We start from the raw sequence: 17,783 nt of genomic DNA on the forward strand, positions 1-17,783 counted from the left end.
GGCTGCCTTGTTTTCTTCTTTTCCCTTAATTTTTAAAGGCAAATTAAGAAGTTTTTAAAATTGAATAAATCGGGCTTCCCTGGTGGCGCAGTGGTTGGGAGTCTGCCTGCCGATGCAGGGGACACGGGTTCGTGCCCCAGTCCGGGAGGATCCCACATGCCGCGGAGCGGCTGGGCCCGTGAGCCATGGCCGCTGGGCCTGTGCGTCCGGAGCCTGTGCTCTGCCGTGGGAGAGGCCACAACGGTGAGAGGCCTACGTACCACAAAAAAAAAAAAAAAAAAAAAAAAAAAATTGAATAAATGATTGAACAAACCATCACATCATTCTTCTGCTTTGGAGTAGCAATTTCTTCCATGCAATTAAGTGGGGTATAGTGCTCTGGATTGCCCACTGACATTTTAAAGAATGAGTCTTTCTTCAGGTTTTTTTTTCCCTTGTACTCTTATGTATTTTTTTTAATTTTTTTTTAATATTGGAGTATAGTTGATTATTCAGGGTTTAACACTGAGTTAATTTCTCTCTTGCCTCCCTGACACCAGCCATGTCCCTTGCGGTACAGTGTTGCAAGGTCAACCACGTGTTACGAGTTATCAGCAGGTATATTATTAAAAGTATGCAATGTATAGCCCAGAATTCTGTGGTTACACTGTTCTTCTCAGGCACTGACAACTACTATTAGGGTCTACAACCCCTTCTCTACCACGTTCCCAAAGATTGTTCTAGCACCTGAATGGACCCGATGCCAGACTGTTGGTTTCTCTCCATTTCTCTCTGCTGGGCTCCACAGTAGCAGGAAGTCACCAAAAGAGCAGGCAAGCTGCACAGACACTGAGTGTGAGAGAGACTGGATCCTCAATGGGTTTGGGATTTAATCCCTTCCATTTCAGTTGAAAGTTGACCCCTGGCCTCTGTGAGAAACTCCACCCTCAGTCATGAAGTTCTGTTTCTTAAACATGAACACTGACGTTAAGGTGTCAACAGACAATCTTGAGTTAAAGAAATCTTATAAAGAAATACTACTGTGCTTTACTAAGCTCTAACATATCTACCAATTTATAGAAGCTATTCATCTAAAACTGTAGAAAGATGAACACTGAAAGATAAATGTCAACATTTCAGCCTGAACAGTTAGGTATCTTAAAAATCTCTGTATGAACCATACTGTCAATCTTGAATTGCATAAAAACTGTCAGGTTGAGTTTTTAAAAAGCATTTAACAAAATGCAAATCAAAACTACAATGAGGTATCACCTCACACCAGTTAGAATGGGCATCATCAGAAAATCTACAAACAACAAATGCTGGAGAGGGTGTGGAGAAAAGGGAACTCTCTTGCACTGTTGGCGGGAATGGAAATTGATATAGCCACTATGGAGAAGAGTATGAAGGTTCCTTAAAAAACTAAAAATAGGGCTTCCCTGGTGGCGCAGAGGTTGGGAGTCCGCCTGCCGATGCAGGGGACGCGGGTTCGTGCCCCGGTGTGGGAGGATCCCACGTGTCGCGGAGCGGCTGGGCCCGTGAGCCATGGCCGTTGGGCCTGCGCGTCCAGAGCCTGTGCTCCGCAACAGGAGAGGCCACGGCGGTGAGAGGCCCGCGTACCACAAAAAAAAAAAAAAAAAAAAAAAAAAAACTAAAAATAGAGCTGCCATTTGATCCTGCAATCCCACTACTGGGCATATACCCAGAAAAAAGCATATTTCAAAAAGACACATGCACCCCAATGTTCATTGCAGCACTATTTACAATAGCCAGGTCATGGAAGCAACCTAGATGCCCATCGACAGATGAATGGAAGGTGTGGTACATATATACAATGGAATATTACTCAGCCACAAAAAGGAACGAAATTGGGTCATTTGCAGGGACGTAGATGGATCTAGAGACTGTCATACAGAGTGAAGTAAGTCAGAAAGAGAAAAACAAATATCGTATATTAACGCATATATGTGGAACCTAGAAAAATGGTACAGATGAACTGGTTTGCAGGGCAGAAATAGACAGAGGTGTAGAGAACAAACATGGACACCAAAGGGGGAAAATGGTGGGGATGGTGGTGGTGGTGGGATGAATTGGGAGATTGGGATTGACATGTATACACTGATGTGTATAAAATGGATAACTAATAAGAACCTGCTTATAAAAAATAAATAAAATAAATTCAAAAAACATTTTAACAAAAAAATAGCCATAGTAACTATGGAGTATTGCTAAAATTGCTTTTGAATCAATGTAAAACATGACAGTAATCAGTTTAAGTAATAAGTGCTGTAATTTTCCAATAGTTATGAGGCTTGAGGAAAAACTGATTTAAAAGCAAAGTGAAAACTTGATTAAAATACCTAAAAAATCTTCTTCTACAGCACTGAAATTGTCCAAAGCTTCCTATCTGTGAGAAAGCATTGCCAACCCTGGTCTCTACCACTTGATGCCTATAGCTGAGACTTTTTTTAATTTAAGGGAGAAAAAAGGCAAGGCCAGTGCTCGCTTTGGCAGCACATATACTAAAATTGGAGCGGTACAGAGATTAGCATGGCCCCTGTGCCATGATGACACACAAATTTGTGAAGCGTTCCATATTTTTAGCAAATATGCTTTCACAGCATACCTTGTGTATATGTAAAGATAAGTATTTAATTCTTACTGTTCACTTTTCACTGACAAAGGAAAAAAGTACAGAAACTGGCAGAACCTTACATGCTGTTCTGGTCCTAGTTGTACCCACCTTTGGCCAGTCACATAGCTACTCAAGAAACCTTCCCAACAGAGTACAACAGGATGAGAATCTGAAATCATTTCCGATATCCCCTACTAGATATTGACTGTTATATCAAGTAGTAAGTGATAAAACTTTTAATTGACAGTATAACTGGGGATGACTTCTGATTTTGTTTTTAATTCTGTGGATTGTGTTTAAACAATTCCAATGTATGTTCCTGATTTTGAGATACTAAGTGGTATTGCACAGTTGTCACTTTATTGAATGTGTACAACAGTTCCATGAAGTTTATAATGCACACCCTTGTATAGCTGCAGGTGCTAGAATTAAAATTGATCTGTTATCATAAGGAAAAAAGAAAGGCAAGGCCAAAGATAACTTTGTGGACTTGGGCACATATAATAGACATGTCTCTTTCTCAGCTAGATTTGTAAAGGATGAAAGCCCTGAATTATTCCACTGTTGCCAGGGGTAATTGTAACTGATTAGAGCCACGATGCTTTCACCACTTCTCAGCATTGGGAAGGTACTTTCTGGGCCCATAGATGAACTACAGAAAGTTTATGATTAATTTAGAGTGTGTGCAGGTATATGCACACTATGAAGAGGTTTCAGGAATTCCTCACCAAAATGCAAATTGTAGATTCTTGTAAAAGTGGTATGTTTAATTAAAAAATACATTTCAGCTACTCTTCTAGATTCTTTTTTTTTTAATTTTCTAATTTCAGGCCTATTTAAGTATCCTTCTAGGTTCTATTTCTCTGTTCTGGCCTGTGGCCTGTTCTTGTTTAAAGCATAATTGCCAACTGGATATTCACAACAAGGTCCTTATTCTCTAAGAGCTCACAATCAATGGGGAAGAGGAGGCACCTTCATGGGCATTTAAATTCTAATACAAGATAGACTGAGTGTGTAAAGAGAGTGAAATGGGAGAACAAAGGAAAGACGATTTGAGTAGAGAATTTTGGAAGTATGTGGAAAGGACATTTCTGATGCTGAAGACAGAGTAAAGCAACGCTGAAGTATTTGTCATATTGTGAAGGAGGATCTATTTGATGACAGAAGAAAATGTTTTAACTCTGTTCTTCCATGACATTATACATCTTAATATGTTTTTCTTTGTCAAAGAAAACAGCACTTGCAACTTTCTCCAGCCAACAGTCTAAGGAGAAGGTGTATTGGTAACTCCTGTCTGAGAGAGAATTCAGATTAGCCCAGATTCTCCACTGAGATGTTATTCATAAGGTTATAAAAGTTTGCCAGAGATGTGTCTATTTTCAATTTGCATGGTGCTTTCTGCTTTTTTTTTTGTTTTTTTGTCTTTTTTTTTTTTTGCAGTACGCGGGCCTCTCACTGTTGTGGCCTCTCCCGTTGCGGAGCACAGGCTCTGGACGCGCAGGCTCAGTGGCCATGGCTCACGGGCCTAGCCTCTCTGCGGCATGTGGGATCTTCCCGGACTGGGGTGCGAACCCGTGTCCCCTGCATAGGCAGGCGGACTCTCAACCACTGCACCACCAGGGAAGCCCTGCTTTTCTTTTTTTTAAACAAACCTTTCCACACTCCTTACCCCAAAGTGTTTGTGAACAGAAAGAAAGAGGGAGAGATCTGTGGCCTAGTGAAGACAGAACTTTTAGGGCCAAGTGATTGGATATGGATGAACAGATGTAGGTGATCTGTGAGAAGTGTCAAAGATGATTCCAAAGTTCAAGTCTGGGAGAATCTTGGTACTATTAAAACAAACAAGGAACTTAGAAGGGGGAAACTGGCTTTGAAGGAAAGGGTGAATTTGGTTTTTCACTTGACTCAACAGCTCAAATGGAAATAGGATTTTTAAATAGGAAATCATCAGAGGGTATGTTACAGTAGTAACACAATGGAGTGTGGGATGATTAATGCCTGTGCAGGGCCTGAAGGCAGCATAACATGGTATGTTTCCAGGACTAAACATCTTGAAGGTGGAAGTAAAACAGAGGTAAGCGTCAAGAAATATACCAACTAGTAAATCATACTCTTAAGAGTGGGTTAGGGTATGTGCTGGAAATCACATGAAGTAGTTTGTGTTTTTTCCTTTTAGGGCAAGAATGGGCCATTGAAAGGTTTTAAGTAGGGTTCTGAGGAGGAGATTTGCTTATTAGAACGATGTGGAGGGTACCTTTTCTAGAAGCTGGACAGTGCCAGGACCAGGTGATGGACAGGCCTGGGGAGGCTCCCTCTGGCCTGTATTCTGCAGTCTATGGGCCTCCATTCCCCTCTTCCTTACCAAAGCCAGGATTAGGGGGAATGAGACAAAATTTAAGTGGGGCCAAGAAACCCAGTATTCAAGATTAATGCTACTTTAATGCAATAATTTTAAGATATTAAAATTAAAGAAAAATCCACAATGAACAAAATATCAGAATTCTAAATAAAGGCAAGATCAGTAAGCTGAAGTTAATGCCACTTCCTCAGGAAACATGATCAGGCACAGCAACTCTTGCAATTGGAAATAAAGTAAGCGAAGAAGTAGATTTTGAAAATACTATCAATCAGTTTACTTCCATTAAAGCCAAGAAGGTAAAATTATCTTTTTGATAAAAGCAAAATATTTAAACTTAAAGCAACGTTGTTAGTTTTAATACACCTAATTTTCAGATGTTCAATATTTCTTCAAGTAATTTAATGTTCTTGGAAAGTTTTTTTAAAATACATAAAAACGTTTTTCCTGGTGCCTTAGGATCCTATCTGGCTCAAATACTGTATTTAATAAAAATTTTCATATTTTATTCACGAATTTTTTGCCTTAATTCTGACTTTTGAAAACATTGCATTACTACTTATTTTGATTCCCATTTTTTTGGTGACCCTTAAATTTTGCGCTTTCGGCTCTTTCTCTACTACTTTTTCCGTTTTTTGTTTGTTTTTGTTGTTGTTGTTTTGTTTTTCTCTTCTTGCTTTTGGAGGCCTGAACCTTTCTAGTTTTTTCCAGAGGCACAGCTATCCTTTGTTTCGTCCACCTTGCCGAGCCCCGGGCCGGGCCGGGAACCTCTTCAAACAGTAATTTCATTTCGCTAGAAGCTTGCAAATAGGTTAACTGAACCACTTGGCGGCGTTGACTCATTCGCTCCCGCCCAGAAGGAAGCTCTCGGAACTACCGCGTTAAGGGCGCGTGTTTCCCGCGGCGCCGGCCGGCCTCATTTTTACGACGCACGCAGAGGGATTTCCGTTTTATCCTTCTTCTCGCGAGTCTTGCGTCCCAGCAGCAACCGAAAATGAGTTCCTGCCTGGAAGCTGTCGGAACCTGAGCGTCAGGTGAGGGAGGGAGAAGGGGCGGAAGGCTCTTCGTGGGTCCTGGAGGCGGTACTGTGTCGGTGTGTGGACCTTGTCTCCTCCTTCGCGCAGAGGACTCCGTGGTTTCGTCGCCCCTCTCAGTTCCTTTAAGTTGTTGGTTGGGAGCGTCATCTTGGAGAAGGGGCGGCCGCACATCTCGGCTGTGAGGCGGCGAAGCCCAGGGATCTCCTTGGTCTTTGGTGACGGGGCTGGAGGCGGTAGTTTTTACGGCTACACGTTTCAGATTGAAGCCCCGTGCTAACATTTTAATATTTATTGAGCCCTTACTATGTCTTAGGAACTGTTTTGGGGGTATTGGGTGTCACAGTGAAAAAGTCCGACAGAAGTCCCTGCCCGAAGGGAACTTGCATTTTAATAAAATTTGAGAAGACAGTGGAACGGAAATGGGGATAGAATCAGGATTTTTTGGTGTGGGTTGGAGGAAGAGGAAGTTAAGGGGGATAAGAAGCATGAAGGTGCGAGAGGGGCTTTCTGGGAGCAGGAGGGAGTCCTTCCCGTCCCCTGTGCAGGGCTGTTGATGCGATACGATCGAAAGGTGGGTTGCGTAAAAGTCGTGGATGCAGTTAGGCACTTAGGACTCAGTGAATTCATGTTCTTGCTGTTGGACCTAATTGATCTCTTTTTTCTTCAGGAAAAGGTTAAAGATTAGATTGTAAGAAAAGGAAATAGAAGCCATGTTTCGAAGACCTGTAGTGCAGGTAATCACTTCTTCGTATTAGTGTTGGGATGTGTTCCTATAAGCCATAGTGATCAAATTTTCTTTAGGCTTTTGCCTGCAGAAGCAAAAGTCCTTTGAGCCCACACACCTTGGTGTACTTATCTGACATGAGGGCTGGGGACAGATTTTACTTGGGTAAATAATGTTCACTAAAGCAAAACGGAACTTTTCTAGTGTGTTCACATGTATAATGGGAATAATTACTGTTAAAAACATGTGCTACTTGCACGTAGATCAGTTAGAGAGCATTGAAGGTCGTTGTTGATCTGCAGACTATGAGAACCGTTGTTCCAGCTTTTTTTTTTTTTTTTTTTTTTTTTAATAAGACAGGTGGTTCCTTTTCTGACCATGTGCCTCATGTGTTGTCAGCCTGCCTCCCCACCCCGCCCTGCTTCCTTGTGCTGAGGAGAGCAGGGGCAGTCTCAGCATCACCACACGTTTTCCAGGTCCAGGATTGCTTCCCATATCACCCAGTCAGACTCCTCCCCTGATCTCCTCAGTCAGCCTCGCCAGCCTTGAGCCAGCCTAGACCCCTTTTTGCTCGCTTAAGCTCATCTGGGCACCAAGTGCTATAGATTCTCCCTTAGAACACCTCTCTCACTCATCTTGTGAAGATAAGGAAGAAGCAATTCCTCCGTGAAAGCTGTTCACATTTCCCCCGCTCTGCTGTAGAGTTGGCCCTATATTCTTGGATCCGTACTAACTTATACGTACTTTTGAAACGTATACTTTTTCATGTGTTGAAATGTGAAGCATGGAAGAGTTATTCCTGTCTTAATACACGATTTTACAATATTACGGTATCTTTAAAGCTGTGTATAAAAGAGTTAAATGTTTAATTTTAAAAAGTATCCCAGTTAAATTAATTCTTTCCCCATTTCTGCTCCTCCAGTAGGTCTTGATTTTTGTGTGCCCCCAATGAGGCAAACTGTTGTTCCCGTGAAACTTAGGATCTCTGGCTCATCTGAGCCCTCAGATTAGCACCTTTCTGGAATCATGACCCAGGTAGCAGTTAGCAGTTTGATCTTTAATAGGTTGTAACTCACATTTTAATTTTCTTGCCCACTCTCTGCTCCCAAACATAGCGCTAGGATTCCATGGCCAGAAGTACCACCCCTGGAGTGGGTATTGTTTTAATTGGCCGCTTATTAACGGTGCCACCACTTGACCCATGTTCCTCTGGTGTAATGCTTAGCTCTCTGAACCCGGTGATGCTCCCAGTGGTGCGTCCTCATATCTGGGCAGTAGCCCTTACACAGAAGGTCCTCGAAGAGGCCGCAGAGGGCACGGGGAAAAGCAGCAGCCTTGGGGTCGGACGGCCCTGGGATCTCGGCGTGACTTGCCACTTACTTCCTGTAGGATTTTGGGCAAGTTACTCTCTCTCTTTGAACTTCATTTTTCTCATCGATAAAGTGGTGGTAATTTTGCATAGTTTATAGATTTAGTCTGAGGAATAATTGATGAGGTAAAGCAGTTAGCGGGTACTCAGTAATGATAGCTGTCGTTATCATTGAGTGCTGCTGTTACATGGCAGTGATTCCCTTTGTCTGACAGACCCATTTGGGCAGGCCTATCTTGGCACTTTATCAAAGAATCATGTTTGTTTACCTTAGACTTTTTTCTTTGGTCTGTCGAAAGCATGACTTTTTCCAACATGTATTTATTTACCTTTTGTGTGCAGACACAGAGGCACCGTAATCAGGAAGATTGCCCCAAAAGAAGCGGGAGAGGACTGTAGATGAGCTGTCTTGGGTATACTGGGTAACACCTCCTGTGTACCTGTGGGCTTCTGCAGTAGGCTGCCCTGAAGTGTTTGCGTGGTCCTTCTGGCTCTGTGTGCTGGGCACACCTCTTGTGTGGATGTATGCCACAGGAGCTACTGACTAGATGGTGACCACGTGTGAACGGGTCTTCTGTTTGTATTTGCCTTTCCCCCCGGATTAAAGTTGTTTTACTCATTTGTTCCACTTTAGGTCCTTCATCAGTTTGTAAGACATGAGTCTGAAATAGCTGGCAGTTTGGTTCTCGAAAGATGTAAGTAGTAGCTGATTTCCTAGTTTAAAGTGTGTTATTTATAGCAGTATGCTAATATTCTCAGTGTTACACAAGAGGTGTGTTCGTTGGGTTATAAGCTGTTAGTCATCACGCTCTTGACTCATATTTGCCTCTCAGATCTTGGCCTTGCCCCGCCAGGCTGCGGGGCTCCTGTAAACTGGGCCCTTCTTCCTTTACCAGTCAGTTTTTACTCACTCTTGTTGTCACTTTCCTGCCAGAGAATTTCCTTGAGTCCTATTTGGTTATCTAAGTCTTCCAAGGGTATGTGTTATTTGGTTGAAGTAGTGAATGTTTGTGAAAGCTGTTGTTTCACAGAAATAGTCCCTTGTATTTATGAAGATATTCAGATTTGTGTTTTTAACTCTACAGACAGTTTAAAGAAGTTTTTAGAAGTTTTTTTAGATATTTAAAAGAAGAATTTAGATAAAGAGCTTAACGTTTGTTTTGTGGGGCTACTTCCTCTGAATATTTTCTCCTTTCCTGCCAATCCTCTTTTTCCCTCCCAACCTCTGTCTATTTGCCCCTTCAACTTATTTTCAAACCTTCTAGAACTTGGGTTTTGCTTAATGCCAAGACTGAAGTTGGAGTACTGTTTGTAGCTGTTCCTCCCTGGACATTTCTCTCAGTCTCGTTTTATCTACACATTGCCTTTCAGCTCTGAATCGTGTGCAGTTACTTGGTCGAGTAGGTCAGGACCCTGTCATGAGACAGGTAGAAGGAAAAAACCCAGTCACAATATTTTCTCTAGCAACAAATGAGATGTGGCGATCAGGGGAAAATGAAACACACCAAATGGGTGAGTACAAAAGCCCGGGCTCTTAATTTTATCAGCAGTAAGTAGACATTATTTATTGTGAATTATCTAATTAGATACTTTTAGAAAGGACCTTCTCTAATTCTCTTCTGCTCTTTTAGAAATTGTGGCATTGGTTTTGCTGGGACACGTCGTCCTTTGGCACTTGTCTTGCATTTGTAACCACATTCCCTATTCTTGTGATTTAGGTGATGTCAGTCAAAAGACAACGTGGCACAGAATTTCAGTATTCCGACCAGGCCTGAGAGATGTGGCATATCAGTATGTGAAAAAGGGGTAAGTTGAGGAAAGAAGGATCTTACAGATTGAATGGTTTAAAACAGGGGTCCCCAACCTCCGGGCGACGGACCGGTCCCGGTCCACAGCCTGTTAGGCCCCGGGCTGCACAGCGGGAGGTGAGCGGTGGGCGAGCAGCGAAGCTTCAGCTGCCCCTGCCCATGGCCCGCTTTGCCACCCAAGCCACCCGCCCACCCCCTCCACTCCCTCCACCCCCGTCCAGGGAAAAATTGTCTCCACGAAACCGGTTCCTGGTGCCAGAAAGGTTGGGGACCGCTGGTTTAAGAAACTGGTAACGTGTTCTCATGGACTGCGTAGCTCCTTTATTTATGTAGTACCACTAATTACTCTGTGTTAACCCAAGAGGTATTCATGCAATGCTTAATGCTATAAACATAGCGCATTGCCATATGTGACTAATTTAAAGGTTTTAACATGGTTTAGCCTTTTAAGAACTTATAATTTAGGGCAAAGAGGATGTGTACTTAAGTGGAGCTGATGAGGTAAGAGAGAAGGCACAGGGTACCGAGTACCATGTGAGCAAGTGCCTCCACGGCCAGGGATCCTGAAGGCAGGTGTCTTGCCTCTTGGCATCACACGATGGCCTAACAGAGGGTCTGGAATGTCGGAAGCCTGACACAGGTATTATGGTAATATTCACAGCAGTTATTTCATATTTGATAATTTTATGTAAGCTTAGTAGTTCCCTTTTGGAATGCTTGGATTGATTATGTATAAAAAGTATCTTTTCCAAACCCACGGAAGGACAAAAGGATGTGTTTAACAGCAGTTGTAGTCATAGTATGTTTAGAAATGTACTTGTTTTATAGAAATAAAACATTTCATGTAAAATAATTTCAGCAGTAACTAAAATTTCTATTTTTTTAAAATAAGTGCATACCTTTTATTTATATGTACCTCCATTGTCATGTATGTATGATATGTGCATATATACACATATAAACACAGGAAATTTCAAGGAAAATGTCTATATGCAGTTTCACCTACTGATTGATGAATCTGTGTGACTGTTCCCTTTGGCACCCAGTCATTTTACCAGTCTTGTCTATTTTCTGTATTGTACATTTTTGGTGGTGTTAGACTCTGAAAATTGGTGTCATTATGGCCATTTTCTACTCTTTGAAATCAGAGTTACAGTTGTCTTCTAGTTCAGCCTTCTAGAGAGTGCAGTATAGTCTTAGTAATTAACTCTGAGTGAAATACTAAAACTGAAAATTTTGCATTTTAATAATCTAAGTTTTTTGAGAGTAAGTGTATGAACCTTAATATAGAAAGGAACTAACTAAAAAATAAATGAAAAAATCAGCAAATCTGTTAGAGAATCCAAAATCAGCAGTGACAGAAAATAACACATTGGAAATTAACCATAGAGGTTTAAAGGATGCCACTAGGTTGCTCTTCATGGTCTTAAGGTTGCTTTTTTTTTTTTTAATTTTGGCTTAAAATTTTGAACAGCTTTTTTTTTTTTTTTTTTTTTAAACTTCCATAAGGACCACAGTTAGCTCAAGGATGAAAACATTGTCCTTTTTCCTAAGTGTGGCAAGTCTGTGCACATTCTGTTTTCACTACTTTTTCTTTTTGGCTGCACCACGTGGCTTGTGGGATCTCAGTTCCCTGACCAGGGATTGAACCTGGGCCCTGGCAGTGAAAGCCTGAAATCCTAGAGCTAGCATTCCTTAGGAATCCACTAGGCCACAAGGGAACTCTCTGTTTTAGTACTCTTAATTCTGAATTTTGAGAAGTGGTAGCAAAAATGAGGTTCTGTATGATTATCTGTTTCATCCTTAATGTATACTTACCCTCTCTGACCTGACTCTCTCCTGTAAAGTACATTAGAATCTCCAGACTAAAAACTGTAAATTTTATTTATATCAGGTCTCGAATTTATGTGGAAGGGAAAGTAGACTATGGTGAATATATGGATAAAAATAATGTGAGACGACAAGCAACAACAATTATAGCTGGTAAGGCTCTTGTGATAATAGCTATTCTTTTTTTTTTTTTTTTTCTCCTTTCCTTTTTTGAAAGCTTGGCTATGTTGTAACTTTACCTGAGGCTGTTAGTACTGATGCCAATGAGATTGTAAGGCACTTCACCAGGAGAATTCCAAGTGACCGTTTGTGGGCTTGCTCCAGGTTTCTACATTTATCTCTTCCTTTAGAAAATTATCTCTGTACTCACAGTTTTAGTTCACAAAGTAACTTATCAGTTGAACTGTCTATACCAGTACTTATTATTTGGACTTAGGAAACCTTTAGTGTCTTTGAAGGACGTGGCCTAAACAGGAAAAAGCATGTGTCAAGACAGAGTTATACTAAAGTGAGTGGCATTAGACATTTGTGCAGATTTGTTCAGAACCTGTTTGGTACTTAACATGATGATTTTGTTTTAAATTCCTTTTGTTCTCATTAAACAAAATACAAACAACATAGAAAAGATGGACACATGAAGCTTCGGGAGGTTAAGAAGATAGCCTCTAGAGCAGAGTTTTCAAACTTTTCTGAAAATTCTACAAGAATTTTGAAAATAATATACCCCTTTGGACATGTTTAAGTTGACATTAAACTTTTTTAATATAAAATTATGTTACTCTTAAAGGTATTAATGGATCTAAATATTATAGTAATTTGATATCCATCATCATTAAAAAAGATACAAACTCAACATTTGGAAATTTTACATTATTCCCTTTTCTATGAACTTGTTTTTCAATTTCATTTTCTCCTCAGAAGTGTACCTTAATATATTGTATAGTCAAGACTCTTTTGTCATTCATTCAATTAGCTGTAACAAAAGTACATGCATAAATAGAAATTTTAAAATATTAAAAAAAATTCTGCAACAGTAGAGCTCTGTATGTTAGGTTTCTCCTTTCAGGTTATCATTACAGTTGTTTTTAGAACATAACTGACCAAAACAACTTCAGTATATATGTATACAAACTAAAATTTTATTGAAAGTGTATCTTAATGACATAGATGATGCATTTTTTGCCTTTTGGATAAATTGCTAAAATAGTTAAGTATTCATTCTGTTCTCTTGTTTTTTAATCGATATAAAAACTGAGAAACCTTGTTTTGATAAATAAGTAGATGGGAATAAAAGAACTTTTATTATAGTAGTATCAATATTTATGAACTTCTGAGGTATGCCCAAATTAGATATCATTTAAAAATTAATTTTTTTATTATGGAAAATGTCAAACATACACAAAAGGAGAGAGAACAGTAAGAAACGAAAACTCCCATAATGCAGCTTTAACAATTATCAATAGATGGCCAATATTATTTCATCTGTGCCCCAGCCCCCTTTTCTCCCACCTGGATTATTCTGAGGGAATCTCAGACATTATATCATCCGTAAATATTTCAGTAGGTATCTCTGAAAGATACAGATTCCTTTTTAAAACATAACTATAGTGCTATTATCACACCTAATATTAAGAAATTGTTGTTAAATTTTTTTTACCAGATGTCATAGTATTGAAATTTCTCTGACTGCTTCATAAATACCAGTCCATACATCATATTACATGGTTTATATGTATCTTAGGTGTCTCTTATTTTCTTTTTTTAAACAACAGAAATGAATTTTCTCACAATTCTGGAGGCAAAAAGTCTGACAACTTAAGTCTCCTAATTGACAGATTTTCCTCTTATCTTTCTCTTGTCACTTGCTCCAGAATTTGTCTTAACTACTGTGCCATATGGATAAATTATAATTTGTTGTAAATAATAATCGTATATTTTCTTACTGGTTTCTTTGAAAGTATACTGACCTTGATAACTTAGATGAGGTCTTTTTCTGACCGGTTTGCTTTCATAATTCTTGAGTGTTTTGACAGTAAATTACTTCCTGCCTGCCCTGTTCCTCCTTGGGTCAAGCCTCCAGACACATCTACCTATTCAAAAAGTTTTTTCTAGACCTGTATATGGTATAGAACTACCCCTGTGATTTCAGCAGTGGAAGACCAAGCTTTCTAATAAAATAATTGACAGTTTAAAATCTATTGATCATGTATTTATGAAGCATTTAACACTTTCATATTCCACTGTAAGCCTGTTGTGAGGGCAAATTTTGGATTGTGCGAATTGTTATAAACCAGGCCAAATAGAAGCATTTCAAATTATCTGCCTTTTTTTTCCCTTGTCACCAGTATTCACTAGCATGAATGATTAAGCAGTTGATATAGGTTTATGGCTAACAGTAAAATTGAACAGGTCTTTAGTGACATTAGAATGGAAGGGAATAGAGTTTTAATTTGGCTTATCTGTTTTATAGGCCATATTTTTTTCTCCTTTGGATCAATGTAGCTTAAAAATAACCACCACCAGCAGGTGGCACGCTTGTCTTTTTTACACAGTGATGTCAATTCTGATAATCTCTTCTAAAATAGTAACCATTCTGTTCCAAAACATTCTAGTTTAGAAGACTAGTCATCAACAAATATTCAATTACTATATAACAACCATTTTTGAATAATTCTGAAGTTTTAAGAATGTAGATCTTTCGGTGTTATACGGGAGATACTACTTCTTTTCCTTTGCTTGTCCTAAACTAACTCTTTCTGCACAATATTTTAAGAGCAATGTCTGATGTTTTTGGATAAAAATGTTCTCTCTGAAATACTGATTAGTAAAAATTTTCTCAAGAGTGAATATATAAAACTCATTCTGTTTTAAAATTTAAAAATAAAATGTGTTCTATATAAGTGTTCAGACTTAAAAAACATAAATCTGTGCGATGGGGCCGTTTGTTGAACCCTGTCCTTCCTCCATCCCTCCAGCCTGTGGACTGTCATGCCGGGATCCTTTTCTCTGTGAGGACGTGCTCCCTGGTTTAATGGCATCTGTCTGAGCACTGCAAGCATCAGAATTTGTGACTAGCTCTTTTGTAGAAAGTTATTACTGAGAAGACCTTAGCTATCTTCAGGGAAGATGAGAAGTATCCCACCTTTTCTCACAAGGTCTGAGTTGTCGATAAACGGTTGAAGCCCAGCTTTTAGCTCCATTATAACTATTGTATATACCTCTCAAGGACATAGCAAGCAATATAGCAAGAACATAATATTTTGAGAATTTGTCTAAAGTCTTTTCAGTGAATAGCACTAAAATATGTATGTGGTAGAGGGGAATGATTAAACAAGATGGAGAAAGCGTTCTGAAAATAACATTTATGCTTTGGCTTCTTTACAGATAACATTATATTTCTGAGTGACCAGACGAAAGACAAGGCATAGAATGGACGATGCTTCTTTGGCCATTGTTTGGTACAGTCTCGTTTCCAAATCTTGATAGTCTTTATAGTTTCTGAGGACAAGAATTAAAATACTCTATGTAAAATGAGTGATAATATTTTCCCTGACTGCTGTCCTCCTTCCCCTTTTTGTGTCATGAACCTTGGTAGCTCCTGTATGTTATGGTATTCACTAGTTGTTTATTCTTTAAGAGATGGTTTCTGTGTATAAGTATACAAAATAGTGAACTGTTAGGTTCATCCGTGTTATGGCAGAGGGATAACTGTCCTTTCGGAAGGCCCCCCCCCCTTTTCTGTGCACACTTCTATTATAGTATTGATTTAGCCACTCAGTGTTTATTGAGCATTGCTGTACGTCATACGTTTATCCCATGGTTGTAAATACTGATTTCCTTATCTGTTTGGTTTATAGACTAGAAGGCAAGAACTGTATCTTCTTTATGTACCTGCGTCTTAACCATTGCTTGGCACAGAATAGGCAATAAACGTTGACACATGAATGATCCCAACGGGATATTAAGCTTTAGCCTAAATTGTAGGGGCTTGCTGAACAGTGGTTAATCTCTAATCTAAATAGCTTCAAGATGAACCTACATTATTCACGTCTTACATTTTTGGACAATTTCACTAGTAGCATTTGTGAAACAGAGTTTACTAGCAGTAAAGACCTAAAGTATAACTAGGGATGATTAGTCCATCTCCAGGTGATGACATAGGCTCTGGTTTCACTATTTTCTATCTTTCTAAACCCCATTCTCTGTCCTTTTAGTCTCATACAGAGCTCTCAGGGTAGTCCCTGCCTCTCTAGGTTAGCGCCTCAGATATGACATTTTCCTCTTATTTTTCTACATGGTGTCTTGATGTACATACTGTGTACAATTGTGTATGCACAGTTATTATAAGATTCTGACAGAGTACTAGTAATTTACTCGTAAAGATTACATAAAACAAACTCAGTTTTTTAATGCATCTTTTACTTTAACATGTCCTCTCCCCACTGCCTGAGAGAGTGTGGTGCTAACTGTAGCTTAGACCCCGCTGGACTTTGACAGGTTCAGAATTCACACGTTATTTTATGGACCCTTGACTTTTTGTTTTAAGGTATTTTCTGCACACATCAGCAGCATTTTGTACTCACAGTTTGGTTAAGGAAAAATGGAGTTCCTTAGCTTTATCCTTTCTTTCTCCCAGGGACAGTAGAAAATTAATTACTGTTTCCTCATATCAGCTATCTTTATTTATTTTTAAATTTTAATTATTTTTTTCAACCATCTTTTTCTTTTTTTCCTGTAGCTGGGACCATTAGTCAGCATATTAAGTCTGCTCTCTTGAGTTCCCACATTAAAACTGTCTGGTGATGTAGTCCTCACTCCTTTACGCCACATTCCTTAAGCAAAATTGTAAAGTAGATAAAATTTGTCTTTTGGGCAACTTTTAATTTTTTTCCTCAGCAAAGGTACTTTTATGCTCCTTCAAAGTTGTGAGAAGTTAATGCGGATTAGTATTCCTGTTTAAACTGAGTGATGAATCTGTGCTTGGGAAAGTGACATGTTGAACCAAACTGCTTAATTACCAACCCCAAGCGATTCTGAGTCCAGGGCACAGGGGCAGAAGAAGCATGTGTCCTCCAGGATCCCTGTGAGCCGAGGGGCTCTTCTGCAGACTCCCACTGGAGATTGCTTGAGAGGCTCTGAGGCTGGGCAGCAGGGCTTTCAGAGTCAGGTGTTCAGTGCGGAGGCCTCAGCGTGCATGTGATACTGCAGACCCGGGGGCCACAACCAGGCAGGCTGTGGGAGCATAAAGTCTGCCCTCCCCCCGCAGGCAGCCCCGTCTCCTGAGAAACTTTCTACTGTTCCCAGCCTAGTCTCAGAGTGGACCTGTGGAATCTGATAGCAGTAACAGACCGTAGGGGTCTTCTAGTCCAAGTTTTGTGTCCTGCATTTCCTTTTTTCATGTTCTTACAGTGTCAGGGGATGTACCTGCAGAAAACTGCCCTGTGACTTTTATTTTGGGATTCAGGGTTAGGTAGAAAGATGAGTATGATATATGGAAGTGTGGGAGAAAAAGTATCAAACAGCATGTGTGGTGTTATTCCCACATTTGAAAAAAAGTAATTGATATAAATATATACTTAGAAGAGTCTGGAAGGAGAAAAATCAAAATGCTCTGATGATCTCTGAGAAGATTATGTATGATTTTCCTTATTTTTTACAATTTTGTAATGTTTTTTTTTTTAGCATTGAGTATGTATTACCTTCATAAGAAGAAGAAGAAGTAAATAAAGCTCTTTACATTTTTTGGGGAAAAAAATCTTTCCATTATTTCCAAGCCAGGCTTGCTCTCCTCATTCACGTTAAGCTAGTACCACTTCATGTGCTAGAGGTGAACTAGATATTCTTTCATGCATTTTTCCCCATTATCTGTATCGTAACATCTCATGCTTAAACACTTCATTTCTTTTTTTTTTCTTCTTTTTTTTTTTGTATCCTCTTAATAAACATACACAACCCAGGATGGCTGACTTTAAAGACCAGCCCAGATAAGATCCACTGTTTGCTGCAAGGTGCAGTTCTCAGAGAGTCATCCATTTCTTAAAAATC

General features: G+C 39.6%; 1 protein-coding gene across 3 annotated transcripts; it reads left to right on the plus strand.

The window, feature by feature from the left end:
- Positions 1-5,916: 5,916 nt before the first annotated feature.
- On the plus strand, positions 5,917-15,683 carry SSBP1 (single stranded DNA binding protein 1). 3 transcript variants are annotated; one of them, XM_082632902.1, is made up of 7 exons: positions 5,917-6,004; positions 6,675-6,741; positions 8,735-8,795; positions 9,472-9,612; positions 9,819-9,906; positions 11,803-11,891; positions 15,123-15,683. In XM_082632902.1, exons 2-7 carry the CDS (start codon positions 6,718-6,720, stop codon positions 15,164-15,166), a joined length of 447 nt encoding a protein of 148 aa, XP_082489028.1. In that variant the 5' UTR covers positions 5,917-6,004; positions 6,675-6,717; the 3' UTR covers positions 15,167-15,683. The 3 variants fall into 3 exon arrangements, with proteins under 3 accessions (XP_082489028.1, XP_082489029.1, XP_082489030.1); XM_082632903.1 differs by having other exon boundaries at positions 5,995-6,063; XM_082632904.1 differs by lacking the exon at positions 5,917-6,004 and adding an exon at positions 6,087-6,222.
- Positions 15,684-17,783: the final 2,100 nt, after the last annotated feature.

This window comes from Mesoplodon mirus, assembly GCF_964341445.2.
Source record: "Mesoplodon mirus genome assembly, chromosome: 9".
NCBI lineage: Eukaryota > Metazoa > Chordata > Mammalia > Artiodactyla > Ziphiidae > Mesoplodon > Mesoplodon mirus.